Below are 17,875 nucleotides of genomic sequence, written 5' to 3'. Positions count from 1 at the left end.
CCATGGAAGAATTTGAACACTGAGATGAGAATGTTAAATTCCAGGCCTTGGCGTCTGGAACAATCTCAGGCCTGTCCTAATGCCCAAACAATTTAATATTCAGATTTGGTGCTAACCTGAAATTCTGTTTGGTGACGTGATGGATAAGACTGGAAGCACAAAACAGAAAATGCTGGCAAACCTCAGCAGGTCTGACAGCATCTGTGGAAGGGTCATCCCGACTCGAAACGGTGGCTCTATTCTTTCTCCACAGATGCTGCCAGACCTGCTGAGATTTTCCAGCAATTTCTGTTTTTGTTTCAGATTCCAGCATCCGCAGTAATTTGCCTTTATAAAACTTGAAACCTTGGGTTGAGGGAGAAGTTGAAATCAGGAATGTTTCTAATAGTGGCAGTTAGCAATAAGTTCACAAGCTGGTCTTTCAACCATTCATGATCTTCAGCCTGTCGGGTTGTGACAGAATTGGAAATATAAACCACCTGGATGATAATTACCCAGAATTTTAAACATTAATTCTCATGAATGTAATTTTCAGTCTGGGCGATGCCATCTTCCTGCAAAGGCAGCCATGATCATATTGAATGGTGGAGCAGGCTCTAAGGGCCGAATGGCCTACTGTTGCTCCTACTTTCGATGTTTCTAAGTACGTTTTTCCTGCCAGATAGACACTTTGTAAATGAGAGTTCTTTCTGTAGTTTAGGCCCAATGAAAATAGAGCAAATTTTGTTTTACTCCAACATGTATTTTAGACAGTTTGCAGAAGCAGAATATTTATTGCATTTTGTTCCCTGCTGCAGTCTTGATATTGGACAGTTATGGCACTAATTTCACTCCACGTTCTGAACCAGGAGTCATTTGGCATGTAATAAAAATGCTTCCAGTTTTCTGCCAGACAAGCTCACTCCGTTCTACATTTTACTGTTAGTACAATGACTTGTAAAAAGTAATTGCCAAAAGCAAGCTTGAAGCAATGTAGTGTCATGGCTTGTACTGTCAGTCAACCCAACATCAGAATGGGAAGCTTGTTTCAGTAACATTGGGATGTTTGAATCTTGGATATCCTATAAAAATCCATCCTGGGGCATTTCATTGACTCTGTGCCAACTCCCTTTGCCTTTTCTGTAATTCTTTTGAAACAAAGTGTCTCACTGCCTCAGTGCTCCTCAAACTTGTTGAGGTGCAAGTGACGTATCAGCATAATCAGCCCAATGTGATCTCAGCCCCTGTGTCGACTTTAGATCCATACAATGGTTTGCTGGGTACCAGTAGAGTTATACTGCAGATTTTGCTCTCTGCCTCTGTGGCTGTCTGGGTTCTATGTGTACGGAAACACTGAGCACACTTGAGGACAGGGGAGACGATGAATACAAATGGAACTGATTAAAACGTTCCAAAGTGGTTTTCAACCTTTAATGTGGCACAGTTCTTAGCACTGCTGCCTCACAGCGTCAGGGTCCCAGGTTCGATTCCTGGCTCGGGTCATTATCTATGCAGAGTCTGCACGTTCTCCCCGTGTCTGCGTAGGTTTCCTCCCACAGTATCAAAGACATACTGGTTAGGTGGGGTGGCACGGTGGCATAGGTATGGCATGGTGGCACAGTGGTTAGCACTGCTGCTTCACAGCGCCAGGGATCTGGGTTCAATTCCGACCTCGGGTGACTATCTGTGTGGAGTTTTCACATTCTCCCCGTGTCTGCATGGGTTTCGTCCAGATGCTCCGGTTTCCTCCCATAGTCCAAAGAAGTGCTGGTTAGGTTGATTAGCCATGCTAAATTGACCATAGGGTCAGGGGGATTAGCAGGGTAAATGTATGGGGTAATGGGGATGGGGCCTGGGTGGGATTGTTGTCAGTGCAGACTCAATGGGCTGAATGGCCTCCTTCTGCACTGTGGTTTCTATGATTCTGTTGAAGTTTTCAATGATTCTAGGTGTATTGGCCATGCTAAATTTTCCCTCAGTGTACCCGAACAGGCGCCGGAGTGTGGCGACTGGGGGATTTTCACAGTAACTTCATTGCAGTGTTAATGTAAGCCTACTTGTGACACTAATAAAATAAACTTTAAATTAAGTATACTTCTGAATTTACGGGTTTGTGACTAGACTTAGGAACTTGCAGAGTAAATGATGTTTCCTTCCCACATTTCTTTCTTTTTTTTTGTTAATGAATTTAATTTACTCACCATTTTATTTCTGCTTTCAGGTCATTTCAGTTGGGACAAATACCTTAAGGAGACAGGTGCTGTTGCTGCCCCTCCCCATTGCTTTAAGCAGGTGAAATAGGCTTTTATTTCATTTTAGTGCTGTGATAATTTGTATAGAGTTGAGGTTGGTTGCGGTATTCATAAGGATATCAGCGTATGTTACCTTTAATAATGTGTGATGTTAATTATGAAAATGAGTGAAGCGATATCTGTCTGGTGATCAGAGATATCTCTACAAGACGATGACGTGCTATTCAATAATTTTCAGAACAGTGTCTATTCATTATTTGATTTTAACTTGTGTCCCTTCCTATGATTCAAAATAGTTCACAATTTGGCAAAAGACTTTGGGCAATAATGAGAAATTAATGTGAAATTGAAGTCAGTGGGATAACATAGAACCTCATTGGTTGGAGTCATACCTAGAATAAAGATTGTGCTTTTTGGAGGCCAATCATTTCCCCTGGTCATCATAACAAGAGTTCTTCAGGGTAGTGCTGAGCTTCATCTTCTTCAGCTGTTTAGCAATGGCCTTCCCTCCATCATAAGGACAGAAGTTGGGATGTTCGCTGATGGTTGCATAATGTTCAGCCCCATTTGCAACTCCTCAGATTCTGAGTCCATATCCACCTGCAGTAAGACCTGTACAGCATTCGGGCTTGGTTGATAAGTAGCAAGTAATATTTATGCCAACAACCCTTGACTTTCAATTGGTTTGGCATCATCAAATCCCAGCCATTAATACTTCTGAGGCTTCTCATTGACCAGAAAGTTAACTAGACTAGATATGTAAACACTGTGCTACAGGAACAGGTTGGAATCTGGGGATTCTGTGGTGAGTTACTCACCACCTGTCTCCCCAAACCTTGTTTACCATCTGCAGAGCACAAGTCAGGAGTACGATGGAATACTCCTTACTTGCCTGGATGAGTCCATTAACACTCCAGTTCAAAGTTATCCAGGACAAAGCAGCTCACTTGATTGCCACTCCATCCCCCAACTTAAATATTCATTCTTGGACCAGCAGCACACAGTGGAACAGTGTATACCATCTACAAGTTGCATTGCAGTAACCGGCCAAAACTTCTTCAATGGCACTTTCCAAACGTCTGACCTCTGCCACTTAAAAAGAGGAAGGCAGCAGACACAAGGGGTCGCCAGCACTTGCAAATTCCCTTCCAAGCCACACACCATTCCGACTGGGAACTACAGCACCATTGCTTCACTGTTGCTGGGTCACAGTCTCAAAACTCCATCCCTTACAACGCTGCGGGTGTTTCTACACCACGCAGACTGCAGCGGTTCAAGAAGGCGGCTCGCCACGACCTTCTTGAAGGCACTTAGGGATGGGAAACATGTGTTGATTTGCAGTGAAACCCATAAACTACAAATGAGTAAATGAAATGAATGAGAAGCTTAATTGAGAGTGGAAATTAGTTGAAGAGAGGTAAGATTGATTGGCATTGGAAATAATGATGTGGAGGTGCCGGCGTTGGACTGGGGTAAGCACAGTAAGAAGTCTCACAACACCAGGTTAAAGTCCAACAGGTTTATTTGGTAGCAAATACCATAAGCTTTCGGAGTGCTGCCCCTTCGTCAGATGGAGTGAAAATCTGTTCTCCAACAGTGCACAGAGACACAACATCAAGTTACAGAATACTAATTAGAATGCAAATCTCTACAGCCAGCCAGGTCTTAAAGGTACAGATAATGTGGGTGGAGGGAACATTAAACACAGGTTAAAGAGGTGTGTATTGTCTCCAGACAGAACAGCTGGTAAGATTCTGCAAGATCAGGAGGCAAGCTGTGGGGGTTATTGATAATGTGACATAAGTCCAACATCCCGGTTTAGGCCGTCCTCATGTGTGCGGAACTTGGCTATCAGTTTCTGCTCAGCGACTCTGCGCTGTCGTGTGTCGTGAAGGCCGCCTTGGAGAACGCTTACCTGAAGATCCAAGGCTGAATGCCCGTGACTGCTGAAGTGCTCCCCCACAGGAAGAGAACAGTCTTGCCTGGTGATTGTCGAGCGGTGTTCATTCATCCGTTGTCGTAGCGTCTGCATGGTTTCCCCAATGTACCATGCCTCGGGACATCCTTTCCTGCAGCGTATCAGGTAGACAACGTTGGCCGAGTTGCAAGAGTATGTACCGTGTACCTGTTCTCACGTGAGATGATGGCATCCGTGTCGATGATCCGGCACGTCTTGCAGAGGTTGCTGTGGCAGGGTTGTGTGGTGTCATGGTCACTGTTCTCCTGAAGGCTGGGTAGTTTGCTGTAGACAATGGTCTGTTTGAGGTTGCGTGGTTGTTTGAAGGCATCCCCACACCCCCACTTCTTGCCTTCAAACAACCACGCAACCTCAAACAGACCATTGTCCGCAGCAAACTACCCAGCCTTCAGGAGAACAGTGACCATGACACCACACAACCCTGCCACAGCAACCTCTGCAAGACGTGCCGGATCATCAACACGGATGCCATCATCTCACGTGAGAACACCATCCACCAGGTACACGGTACATACTCTTGCAACTCGGCCAACGTTGTCTACCTGATACGCTGCAGGAAAGGATGTCCCGAGGCATGGTACATTGGGGAAACCATGCAGACGCTACGACAACGGATGAATGAACACCGCTCGACAATCACCAGGCAAGACTGTTCTCTTCCTGTGGGGGAGCACTTCAGCAGTCACGGGCATTCAGCCTTGGATCTTCAGGTAAGCGTTCTCCAAGGCGGCCTTCACAACATACGACAGCGCAGAGTCGCTGAGCAGAAACTGATAGCCAAGTTCCGCACACATGAGGACGGCCTAAACCGGGATGTTGGATTTATGTCACATTATCAATAACCCCCACAGCTTGCCTCCTGATCTTGCAGAATCTTACTAGCTGTTCTGTCTGGAGACAATACACATCTCTTTAACCTGTGTTTAATGTTCCCTCCACCCACATTATCTGTACCTTTAAGACCTGGCTGGCTGTAGAGATTTGCATTCTAATTAGTATTCTGTAACTTGATGTTGTGTCTCTGTGCACTGTTGGAGAACAGATTTTCACTCCATCTGACGAAGGGGCAGCGCTCCGAAAGCTTATGGTATTTGCTACCAAATAAACCTGTTGGACTTTAACCTGGTGTTGTGAGACTTCTTACATTGGAAATAATAACAGGAAATGTGGACTGTATAAGTCAATGAACTGTAAAAAATAAATGGTTGCTAAATGTTGGAAGCTGTAAAGCCCTCAGCTTTGCATTTGCAATTTATACATCATTCAAATTCCTCTGGAGTGTTCGTTTCATACTATCTACACAACCGTATTAGTGAATTTATGATTCTTTTACAGTCTGATTTACATGTGTGCTTGTACTGGTCCAGCATGTAATAAGGATTTATTTTTCGCTGTATTACTTAATCCATTTACCCAACCTGTTGTGAATTCTATTCGGAATATTGCTTCCTTGTTAGTTGGAGTCTAGCCAGTTGCAAATTCCTATGTCAAGCCAAAAAGACATCTCGAGACTAATCAAAATAATTTTTGGACCAATTGTGACAAACCTTATCATCTACTTCTTAAAGACTAAAATTTTCAGAAAAGCAGTCCTGCATTGACAGGGTAATTTCATTCTGTGAAAGTAGCCAGTTGATTTTCTGGGTTAATGTTCAAAGGATTTTAATTTGTTTTTAAAATGGGGAACTTGTCTGCAATCCTGTCTGAAAATACAGGCCTTGAATAGTTTAAAAATGACGTGAAAGGATTCAGTAGCACACCAGGTCTGTTGAGATTGCAGGGTTGATGTAAGGAACAGAAGTGGGCCATTCAGCCCCTTGAACCTGTCTGGGCCCAATGAGTTGGCAATGAGATTATTGTATCAGAACTGACATCTGAGTTTATCCCATTCTTTTCCCTTCCTGAAGGCGGTGACTCGTGCTGGGATATGGGTGTTGTGGGTTCTCTGATGTCTTGCTATTCTTTATGGGTGAACATGGGTGTGGATTGTTGGCAAACTATTTAACCACAACACTACCAAGCCCAATTCTGCCCATCAGACACCTTGCTCTTTCAGGGACCAATTGATAGAAGCAGGAAGCTCTCACTCATCTAGTTTATTTCCTCTATCCTGGCTGTTCGAAATGGATTAATTCAGCATGGTGCAGGGATCGAACATGGTATCAATTCAAATCTCTTCCCCACTGGCAAGTCCAGTGATTATTGCTGTTCTCAATTTGCCCCCTAGTATCATAGAATCATAGAAACCCTACAGTGCAGAAGGAGGCCATTCGGCCCATCAAGTCTGCCCTGGCCACAATCCCACCCAGACCCTATCCCCATATCCCTACATATTTACCCGCTAATCCCTCAAACCTACGCATCTCAGGACTCTAAGGGGCAATTTTTAGCATGACCAATCAACCTAACCCGCACATCTTTGTACAACCCCGATTTTTAATGGCTCCAGCATTGACGTCTTCCAACTTCAACTGTCTAAGACCTGGAATTCTCGACCTAAACCTTTCAGTCTCTCTATCTTTCTTTCCTCTTTTGAGACACTCCTTAAAATCTAGCTCCTTGGTCAAGCTTTTCATCATCTGCCCTAATATTTCCTTCTGTAGCTTAGTATTTTGTTTGATAATGTTCCTGTAAAACATCTTGGGATAATTCACGATGTTAGGATCCCAAACAAATACAATTCTTAGCCTTCATAGAATCATAGAATCCCCACAGTGCAGAAGAAACCATTCAGTTCATCAAGTCTGCACTGACTCTTTGAAAGAGAACTCTACCTAGGTCCAATCCCGTGCCCTAGCCTCATAACCCCGTGCATTGATCATGGCCAATCCACCTAACTTACACATCTTGGGACACTAAGGGGCAACCTATCATGGCCAATCCACCTAACCTGCACATCGTTGGACTGTGGGAGGAAACTGGAGCATCCGGGGGAAACCTACAAAGACACGGGGAGAACGTGCAAACACCACACTATCGCCCAAGGCTGGGATTGAACCTGGGTCTCTGGTGCTGGGAGGCAGTAGTATTAACCACTGCCACTGTGCGTGCACTTGCTTCCGGTTAAGCTGGTTCTAAATTGATCAGTGGAGATGCTTCTTAAAAGAACAAAAATATTTATTCGATATAAATCATCTTTGGTGACAGTGCCTTTATCATTGTGGATCTGAAATAAAATGAATGTGTGAGCATCCTCCTTTACTTGCTGCTAACTCCTGTACATGTGATGAGAGGAATCTGGAACTATGATTGGATTTGACGGGGCTGACTCACTACCTTGTTAAAAGTTTCAGAAGGAATTGACTTGAGACAAATCTAGTCAAACCATTTAAGAACAAGATGTTTTCATGAAATGGAACTATGTTGGTTCCATGCAAACCTTGTGACTGGCTGGAAAATCAGAAATCTGAAAGGCCCTGAGACCATCTCTCAACATCGTTCTGCGTCCCTTCAATGCTTTGAGTGCAGTAATTTCAATTTTGTCCATGTTGATATAACCCAGAACCTTTTTTAATTCCAGAAGTATTTTTTCTTAAGCCAGTCTGCATGGTCAGCCAGGATTTGAGATTGTGCAATGTAATTTTGTGGATGGCACGGTGGCAAAATTGATTAGCACTGCTGCCTCACAGCGCCAAGGACCCGGGTTCAATTCCAGCCTTGGGTGACTGTTTGTGTGGAGTTTGCACATTCTCCCCTGGTCTGCGTGGATTTCCTCCAGGTGCTCCGGTTTCCTCCCACTGTCCAGAGATGTGCGGGTTAAGTTGATTGGCCAGGATAAATTGACCCTTAATGTTGGGCGATTAGCAGGGTAAATAGGTTGGATTATGGGAATAGGACCTGTGTGGGTTGTGGTTGATGCAGGCTCGATGGGCTGAATGACCTCCCTCTGCACTGTATGGATTCTAATTGAGATAAATACACAGTTGTGCATTACATCACAAAGTAACAATTGTGACTGGCTATGTTTTGTTGTGTTAGAATCATAAAATCCCTACAGGGCAGGAGGAGGCCATTCGGCCCATTGAGCCTGCACCGACAATGATCCCATCCAGGCCCTATCCCCATACTCTACGCATTTACCATGGATAATCTACCTGACACTAAGGGGCAATTTAGCATGGCCAATCAACGGAACTCGTACATCTCTGAAGTGTGGTAGGAAACCGGAGTATCCGAAGGAAACTCAATCCAACCTGATAAGCACCAGAATCAGAGTAAATCTTGAACTGTTGGGGGCATCACAATTCTACAATGCAAAGGAGTTAATTTGAAAATGACTACATGTACTGCACCAAAGAATGTTTTTTAACCATCTTAGTTTCTCACCAGTATTCAATCGCCGTAGTGCAGGGTATCAAGGCAGATGGTGAACTGTGGTATACAGATGTGTGGTGTAAAGGAATTTTCATCAGGAGGGTGAATGATTGAATTTGGATTTAAGTTTGATTTTCCAGTACGTTTTTTGTTCAAACACCCCCATCGCTCAAACTCCCAAAAGTTTCACCTATCATTGAAACCATAGAATCCCAACAGTGCAGAAGGAAGCCATTCGGCCCATTGAGTCTGCACTGACCGTCAATCCCACCCAGACCCTATCCTGAAAACCCCTACACATTCACCCCGCTAATCCCTCTAACATACACATCCCAGGACACTAAGGGGCAATTTAGCATGGCCAATCAACCTAACTGCACATCTTTGGACTGTGGGAGGAAACTGGAGCACCCGGAGGAAACCCAAGCAGACATGGGGAGAACGTGCAAACTCCACACAGACGGTGACCCAAGCTTGGAATTGAACATAGGTCACTGGCGCTGTGAGGCAGCAGCGCTAACTACTGTGCCACCCCAAAACAAGCCACTGGTAATTGATTAAAGACATGTCGAGAAGGACTGAAAACATGGAGATACTACCTTTTTAAAAAAATGGTAGTATATATTTTGTTGCATTTTGGCGCTGTCTTCAGGACGAGGAAAATTAGTGTATTTCACCTTTTCCTTTGACTGTTCTTTCAATCGTCCACTCGTTACTGAATAGCTCATCTTTGATATCGCTTCAGAAATAATTCAAACAGAGAAACCTTTCTTTCAGAAATGAGATGCCTATGAAAGCACACTTCGGGGCTTTGGCAATCTGTTTGCACATCCTGAAACATTGGGAAATGTTGCAAATTAGTATTTCAAAAATAAATCCTCAGGGCTAAAGGTGGCATCGCACTTATAGAGTTTGTCAGTAGATGCTGGTGTGACTGCATTATAATCAATAATCAAATACACAAATGCCTTCTCTGGTTAATGACCCTTGACAAAATGAAATTGCCCTCTGCTTCACATCAGTTTTGTAAATGTTTTGGGCACTTGGCTACTCCTAGATAAAGTAGATATAGTCATACAAATACTCCATGGAAATATCTAGTTGCAGCGATTGTTAATATGAGATATAACATTTCATCTGACTTTTTAAATATACATTGTGGGACATGGGCGTCGCTGACAGGCCAGCATTCATTGCCCATCCCTTGTTCAGAGGACAGTTGAGAGTCCACCACATTGCTGTAGCTCTGGAGTCACATGTAGGCCAGACCAGGTAAGGACGGCAGATTTCCTTCCCTAAAGGTGAACCAGATGGGTTTTTCCGACAATCGGCAATGGTTTCATGGTCATCGGTAGATTCTTAATTCCAGATTTATTTTATTGAATTCAAATTCCACCATCTCCTGTGGCGGGATTTGAACCCGGGTCCCCAGAACATTAGCTAAGTTTCTGGATTAATAGTCTAGCCATTAGGCTAGTTTTGATCACTCATAATTGTCATTACCATTACCATTCGTAATTTTTCTGTATCTTGTTGCATTGCAAAGTTGTGTGCTAATGAATGTTGAAAATATGTTTGAAATTAGAATTTTTAAAAATGTATTCTCTGGATATAATGTATTGTCACATTTGTAGTTTACAGGATACAGTAATGTTCATGGTATAATTTGAGTTGACTTACTGGTCATCTACCCTAACAGTGTAAGAATCTACTTGCCATACAGATTCACTGTGCAGTGAGCTTTAGTTGTACCACTTTATATATACATTGAGTTCCAATATTCAGGTAGGATGAGCTGTGTAGCAGCTGTTGCATTTGGGCAGCATGGTAGCACAGTGGTTAGCACTGCTGCCTCACAGCGCCAGGGCCCTTGGTTCAACTCCGGCCTCGAGCCATAGTCTGTGTGCAATTTGCACATCCTCCCCATGTCTGCATGGGTTTCCTCCGGGTGCTCCGGTTTCCTCCCACACTCCAAAGATGTGCGGGTGAGGTGGATTGGCCGTGCTAAATTGTCCATTAGTGAGTGGGCTTGGCTAAGTTGTTCTTTCGGAGAGTGAGTGTGGACTCGATGGTCTGAATGGCCTCCTTCTGCACTGTAGAGATTTTATGATTCTGTGATGGCTGCATAGAGGCTGGAGAGACAGAGGTGATTTTGTTATTTCTTTCAGACAAGTTGGATTGCGCTTGGGTAAGTTGAGGAAAATGAGTCCAGGTTAAATTTAATCTCATGCCAGCTCAGTGGTTTTATTTAAACTGGCGTTTCTCCATTTAGGGTTTTAGATTTAGTCTTGCCAGTAAAATGCACTCGCTCCATTGAGAATTGATATCAGTCTGGGCCTTTGAGCAGGATAACTGTACGACAATCCATTCAGACCAGAAATTGCTATCTCACTAAAGTACAAATCTCTCAGATCTCTGTGTTCCACACAGATATTTAGAAAATGACACCTTGGTTGTGGTTTTTGAGGGTTTTCTCCAGCTGTGCTCCACTGACAATATTTAATCTCTGCCATTCAGTGGAAATTTATCATCTTAAAAAGTGTGATCTTGAGTATGGGTGACTTTTCAGTCATGATGCATATCCACCTGACACTAATCCTGTCATGAAACCATAGTCCACGGACATGCGGGTACAGCAGATGCCACTTAACAGAGGTGAGGGTGGGGAGCCCAGGTGATTTTCTTTTTCTGAGTCCAGGGATGCTGAAGCCACTGGTAGCATTTTGCATCTTAACTCTGCACGGGGTCATGGGCTGAGCTTACTCAAGCCCTATTCCTCTGATAGGTCTTTTTCTGATTGGCAGTCAGTGACTAGTGGGGTTCCGCAGGGATCTGTGCTAGAACCCCAACTGTTCACATTATATATTAATGATTTGGAAGAGGGAACTGAATGTATTATCTCCAAATTTGCAGATGATACAAAGTTGGGTGGGAGGGTGAGCTGTGAGGAGGATGCAGAGATGCTTCAGCGTGATTTGGACAGGCTTCAGCATCCCTGGACTCGGAAAAAGAAAATCACCTGGGCTCCCCACCCTCACCTCTGTTAAGTGGCATCTGCTGTACCCGCATGTCCGTGGACTATGGTTTCAAGACAAGATTAGGGTCAGGTGGATATGCATCATGATTGAAAAGTCACCCATACTCAAGATCACACTTTTTAAGATGATAAATTTCCACTGAATGGCAGAGATTAAATATTGTCAGCATGGCAGATGCAGTATAATTTTTTTTTTAATGTGAAGTTATCCACTTTGGTAGCAATAATAGGAAGACAGATTATTATTTGAATGGGTGTAAATTGAGAGAGGTGGATACTCACTGAGACCTTGGGGTCCTCATGCATCAGTTGCTGAAAGTAAGCATGCAGGTACAGCAGGCAGTAAAGAAGGCAAATGATATGTTGGCCTTCATAGCAAGAGGATTTGAGTATAGGGATTTGTTTTGCTGCAGTAAAATAGGACTTGGTGAGGTTGGAGGATTGTGTGCAGTTTTGGTGTCCTTATCTGAGGAAGGGTGTCCTTGCTATAGAGGGAGTACGGCGAAAGTTTACCAAGCAGATTCCTGGGATGGCAGGTCTGTCATATGAGGAGAGACAAAAATCGGTTAGGATTATATTCATTGGAGATTAGAAGAGTGAAAGTTTCTCATGGAAATTTATAAAATTCTAACAGGGTTAGACAGGGTAGATTCAGAAAGAATGTTCCCAGTGGTGGGAGAGTCCAGAACTAGGGGTCATAGTTTGAGGATAAGGGATGAACCTTTTAGAACTGAGGTGGGGAGACATTTCTTCGCCCAGAGGGTGACAAATGTGTGTAATTCGCTACCACAGAAAGTAATTGAGGCCAAAATGTTGTCTGATTTCAAGAAGAAATTAGATATAGCTCTTGGGGCTCAAGGGATCAAGGGATATGGGGGGAAGGGGGGAATCAGGATATTGAATTCAATGATCAGCCATGATTAAGATTGTTAGAATGTAACGGTGACAACTTTGATTGGATGTAATGTGACCAATGGGAACAAGATGTAAGGGTCAGCTGACCCAGTAAAACATGGAACCAATTACAGAGTGATGTAATCATCATCTGACTAGCTGATTCACTACAAATATGGAACCATGTAGAATTGTGGGAAGTTTGGAGTGGCCCAGGGCGAGGCCCCAAGTTTGGAGTAATGATGTTTCTTTATTAAACCCTTTCTTTGATTTATAAGTTAGAGTAAGTATTGTTGTATTTTTATTAGCTGCATTTTGAAGAGTTCTTTCTGAAGAAACAAAGATGAAGGGTAGAGTAGGCTCAAAGGGCCGAATGGCCTACCCCTGCTTCTGGTTTCTATGTTTCAGAGACCTAGGCAGCAGTTGGCCTCAGTCCACTCCCTTCCACATGAAGAAATGTCTAGCCATTGCTTGGTGCATCCTTACCCTAACACAACTGAGCAGATGGTGAGATTGTGGTTGGAGGGCCTGAGCCTCTGAGTTTAAACATGGTGCGTTCTATAAAGATGTGTGGATTTCCATTCTGCTGCATGGAACCTTGGTACACAATCGCAGTGATAACCTTCCTGCATTTGGGATGAACCTCAAACTGAACACAATATCAAAGCAGATACATTCAAATCAATTCAATCCCAGAAAGCTTCAGATTCATTTCTATTTGGGTTTGTTCCACCATTTTATCTGAGATTATCTGTGCAATGAAATTGGCCAAGGGCCTTCCCCATTCATTACAGGTTCCTGTGTCGCCAGAGGGCAAGTTGAGTGTGTATATTCTGTTAGAAACAAATATATTTTACTCTTTGCTCTTCCCCCTCCTCCAGAATGCTTCTACACCCAAAGCCCAACCACACTCTTTAAACAAGCCTTTAAGGCCTCAGGGCTTGGGTTTGAATTGTCTACACTTCCCCAGTCCTATTCCACAGTCATTCGGGGAGTTCATCACCATTTGGCATCCTACATTACGGTGTTCATTTTATTACATCAGTTGTTTCTAGAAATGCATTCCTCTTAATGCCAACTCCCTCCCTCTGGTCACATTGTCACTTTTACCAAAATGCAAAGTCATGTCATAGAGGTTTACAGCGTGGAAACAGGCCCTTCAGCCCAACTTGTCCATGCCACGCTTTTTATTTAACCACTAAGCTAGTCCCAATTGCCAGGTTTGGCCCATATCCCTCTGTACCCATCTTACCCATGTAACTGTCTAACTGCTTTTTAAACGACAAAATTGTACCTGCCTCCATTACTAGTAATGATTACCTCTTGGTTTCTGAAGGTGTTTTGTTGGTAAAAATAACTATATCAACATTATCGTGATAATGAATGCCACTGTCGTTTCTCATTAACAAGTGTCTTTGCAACATGGAGTCAGAATTAAATGGAAGAAAATTGATTTAACAGTCCGACTTTGATGTCCAGTTTAGTCAAAAGCGTAGGAATGCCAGGGCAGCAGTCTCTTTTCAAGCCAGTCCGTTCAGTTTCAATCTGAATAAATGTCCCCAATTGGACATTCAAAGCTGTTCTTTGCACTTAAAAACAAAGTTCAATTCTCCCATAATTTGACGACTGTATTCTTTCATCCGAATGGGAATTTAGGCCGGAATTCCCCCCCCAAAATTCTAGGTGTGGAATTTGCATGAAAATTGGAGTAATTCACGCTGGTTCTTTTTCAGTGGGTGCTCAGATTAGAATCTCCCACACTCTGTGCACTGCAGAGGCTAACAGTGTGAATATCATTACAAATCAGTGAGTTAGCACTTAAATGATATTTAAAAATATCATTTAAATGCTAGCCCCGCCGATTTCTGGCGTATGGCAGACTGCACGGGAAATCTGGCGCTGGGCGACGCTAGCGGGACGCGAACTCTCGTGCGAATCCTGCGCATCGCCCCCACCCCTCCCCCCGTGCGATTTTTCTCAGCAGGTGCGCTAAAACAACAGAGCAACGGGATGGGTGAATCGCGGCCTTAGTGTTTTTTTAAAAGACATGATCCGAAATCTCAGCTAATTGTACCTGGGTGCTCATTCTGACTGAGGGAACTGAAGAGTAAATGGCCATTAGGAAATTCAACAATGGTAGACAAAGTTGTCTTTATTTTGTTTGTGCGGCAATGGCCAGACTCTTTTGTCAAAAGGGGGAGGGAGCCTCTGGGGGGGAGTGTCCTCAGAGTGTTGAATTTTTCCCTACCTGTTAATCTGTTGCCCATTTAACCCTCTCAGTGTAAAGCCTTGTTCTTATTTCTTAAAGTACTACAGGGCTGCAAGGGCCAAAAATGGGTCGCAAATCTTCAGAATAACATAAGCAAGGACATCTTCAGACTTGCCAGGAATATTTATTATTTTGCTTATTTCCAGCGATGCCAGTCGTTGACTTTTCACGGTCTTTAATTTTTTTTTAAAAGATGTGTGGTGAGAGGGAGTAGCTCTTTGATCTTATTCGACTGTCATATTTCAGATCAGTTAGGCATTTCTCTCCCCTCAGTGAGCTGAGCACTGAACAAAAACATCTCTTTGTAAAATTTTCTTCCCCTGCTCGCTACCTGCCTCTCGAACAAAACAAAGTTGGACGAGCACCAGTGGTAATAACGTGAAATGGGATCCTGTGGGCAGATCTCCAGCCTGATCTACACGCTTGGCCCTGTCTGAAAACCTGGCTGTGGAAGGATTAAAGAACTCTCACTCCCTCCCTGACTCTTCAAAGCACTCATTGCGGTTTGGCAATGGTTGCAAAAGGAAGGCACCTTTCTTATTTTCAAAATACCATTTGCAAAAGAACTTGTGATGCTCAAACTGTCGTCGGCAGAATTATTAACTCTGTTCCGGATGGAGATGGCAGCAAGCTAAGATTCCTTGTCTGATTGTGTCTTTAGAATCCAGAAACATAGAAGAAAATGAATAAAATATGAGATAAATTAAGAAAATGTGGATTGATGAATATAGTACATAAAGATAAGGCCTTTGGCAGAGTTCCAAGTTGCTGTTGTTGATTCCATGCACAGTCATTTAAAATTCACCGCACGCACAAGGCCATTTGGGCCAACTGGAGTTTATATGCCAGATGAGCGATATCTAACTCTCACTACCTTTTCTATCTGCCTCCCTACCCCTCCATTTCCTCCTTCCTCATGTACGCACCCCTTCAATTCCACATTCTCGCCACTCTGTAAAGAAATTCCTACTGATTTGTTTTCAGTCATTGCTCGCTTTGTAATACTTAATGGGCAGCACGGTGGCACAGTGGTCAGCATTGCTGCCTCACAGCACCAGGGGACCCAGATTCAATTCCTGGCTTGGATCACTGTCTATGCGGAGTCTGCATGTTCTCTCCGTGTCTGCATGGGTTTCCTCCGGGTGCTTTGGCTTCCTCCCACAGTTGGAAAGACTTGCTGGTTAGGTGCGTTGGCCTTGCTAAATTCTCCCTCAGTGTACCCGAACAGGCATCGGAGTGTGTGGCGACTAGGGGATTTTCACAGTAACTTAATTGCAGTGTTAATGTAAGCTTATTTGTGACACTAATAAAATAAACTAAAAGTTAATCATTATTTTGGACTCGTGCATAAGTGGAAAGAGTTTATCCGTACCCACCCGAGAGAATCTCTTGATAATTTAAAGAGGAGACGATGGTCAAGTCTTATTATCGCTAGACTATTAATCGAGAAACTCAGCTAATGTTCTGGGGACTCGGGTTCGAATCCCGCCACGGCAGGTGGTGGAATTTGAATTCAATTAAAAAAAACTGGAATTAAGAATCTACCGATGACCATGAAACCATTGTCGATTGTCGGAAAAGCCCACTGGTTCACTAATGTCCTTCAGGGCAGGAAATCTGCTGTACTTACCTGGCCTGGCCTACATGTGACTCCAGAGCCACAGCAATGTTGTTGACTCTCAACTACCCTCCAAGGGGCAACTAGGGATGGCCAGCCAGCGATGCCTATGTCATAGAGTCGTAGAGGTTTACAGCATGGAAACAAGCCCATGTCCCATGAATGAATAAAAAAAATTTAAAGACCTCCACCAGGTCTTCCCTCTCCCAGAGAAAATAACCCCAGCATGAATTGGATTTCTAAAGAATAACAAAGAAAACCAATTTAAGCGCTGCCTACACACATTGCCCTTGGTGTATTTGTTTGCTGTGAGTGGGGGGAGAGGGGTGGGGCGGGGGGGGGGGGGGGGGGGGGGGCGGTATTCTGAGCTCGTCTTGGCTATCATCGTAAATGGGGCCCAAAATCTTGGGAAACGGGATTCTCACCGGTGAGATCTCATTTCCTATGCTCCTCACCTGTGATGTAACGAGGGTTCCACCCAAAGGTGGGAACTTTATTTCAATAAATGTTCATAAATTTAAATGTTATTATCGAGCTTCCCCGCAAAATGCTGCCCCCTCACTGAAAATCCATATCTCGCCAACATGACCTCATGTCAGCGAGCTTAACAGCAGCTTTTTAATAACTTGAAGCAGTCAAGAGGAACATGCCAACGACGCCAAGGCAAGTATAGCCCCAGGAGGAGTGGGTACATGCCTGGACCCACCCCTGGCAATGCCAATCCGGCAGGGCTGACGTGGAGGCCCACCCCATGTAGGGCTTCCCCTTTTGGGGGCGGGGGTGTTGGGGCATGCCTCGTTGCTTGTGGACTGGAGGGGGGAATGTGGGGCCCAATGCCTGTGGGGGGGGGGGGGGGGGGGGAGCACTCCAATGCCTTCAGAGTGGGAGATGTCCTGATGTTTGTGGGCGGCGCTCAAAGCTTGTTTGTGGGTCCTCCTCCATGTTCAGGGGTTGGGATGGAGGGGGGAGTGGAGGGAGTTTATTTTTATCGCAGAGTAAGGTGCCCTTTAAAAATGGTATTCCAATCCCTCTGGAGCGGGCATCGAGGGCTCTATCAGGACCCACCCTGCCAGTGTGATGGCGAAAACCATGCCCTCAGACTTTCCTTTGCACAGAGTGCCAGTGAATCTGGAGAGAATACTTAGCTGTGCAGCTGCAGAGCTGCATGAAGGTTTTCCCACCTCGGCCAGCGGCTCTGAGGGGAAGAGTCCCCGTCGTGTGTGGGATATTTTCTCATTTAAAACTTAATTTGTCCACCACGCCTAAGCTTCACCAGTGTTCATATTACAGGTAAGTACAGTGACCAGCCATGATGGTGAGGTCCACCTTCATACAGAGCGACCCACATGTGTGCCAGTGTGAATGCCTCGCCCTCACAATATTCATCTTGACAATGACAGCGTGGTGAAAAGCACTCCTCCTTCCAATTGTTTATTTGTTCTCCATTATTCATAATTACAATTTCAAATTTAATGATTCTCTTACTATAAGATTCTTGTGTCACACAGCTCCTTTTAAAACCCATTGCACAAGT

At 44.2% G+C, this 17,875-nt stretch overlaps 1 protein-coding gene across 4 annotated transcripts in view; it reads left to right on the top strand.

The window, feature by feature from the left end:
* Nucleotides 1-17,875, top strand: part of LOC144509424 (polycomb protein SCMH1-like) — a 211,026-nt gene that overhangs the window by 68,668 nt on the left and 124,483 nt on the right. For all 4 annotated transcript variants that reach the window (XM_078238292.1, XM_078238290.1, XM_078238291.1 and 1 more), the window contains one exon: nt 2,201-2,271. In XM_078238292.1, the coding sequence (XP_078094418.1) occupies nt 2,201-2,271 (71 nt within the window). The remainder of the gene's footprint in view (nt 1-2,200; nt 2,272-17,875) is intronic.

The sequence above is a fragment of the Mustelus asterias genome, chromosome 21, assembly GCF_964213995.1.
Source record: "Mustelus asterias chromosome 21, sMusAst1.hap1.1, whole genome shotgun sequence".
In the NCBI taxonomy this organism is placed as follows: Eukaryota; Metazoa; Chordata; class Chondrichthyes; order Carcharhiniformes; family Triakidae; genus Mustelus; species Mustelus asterias.
The sequence above is the reverse complement of the archived record's forward strand: the minus strand, read 5'-3'. Positions and strand labels throughout refer to the sequence as shown.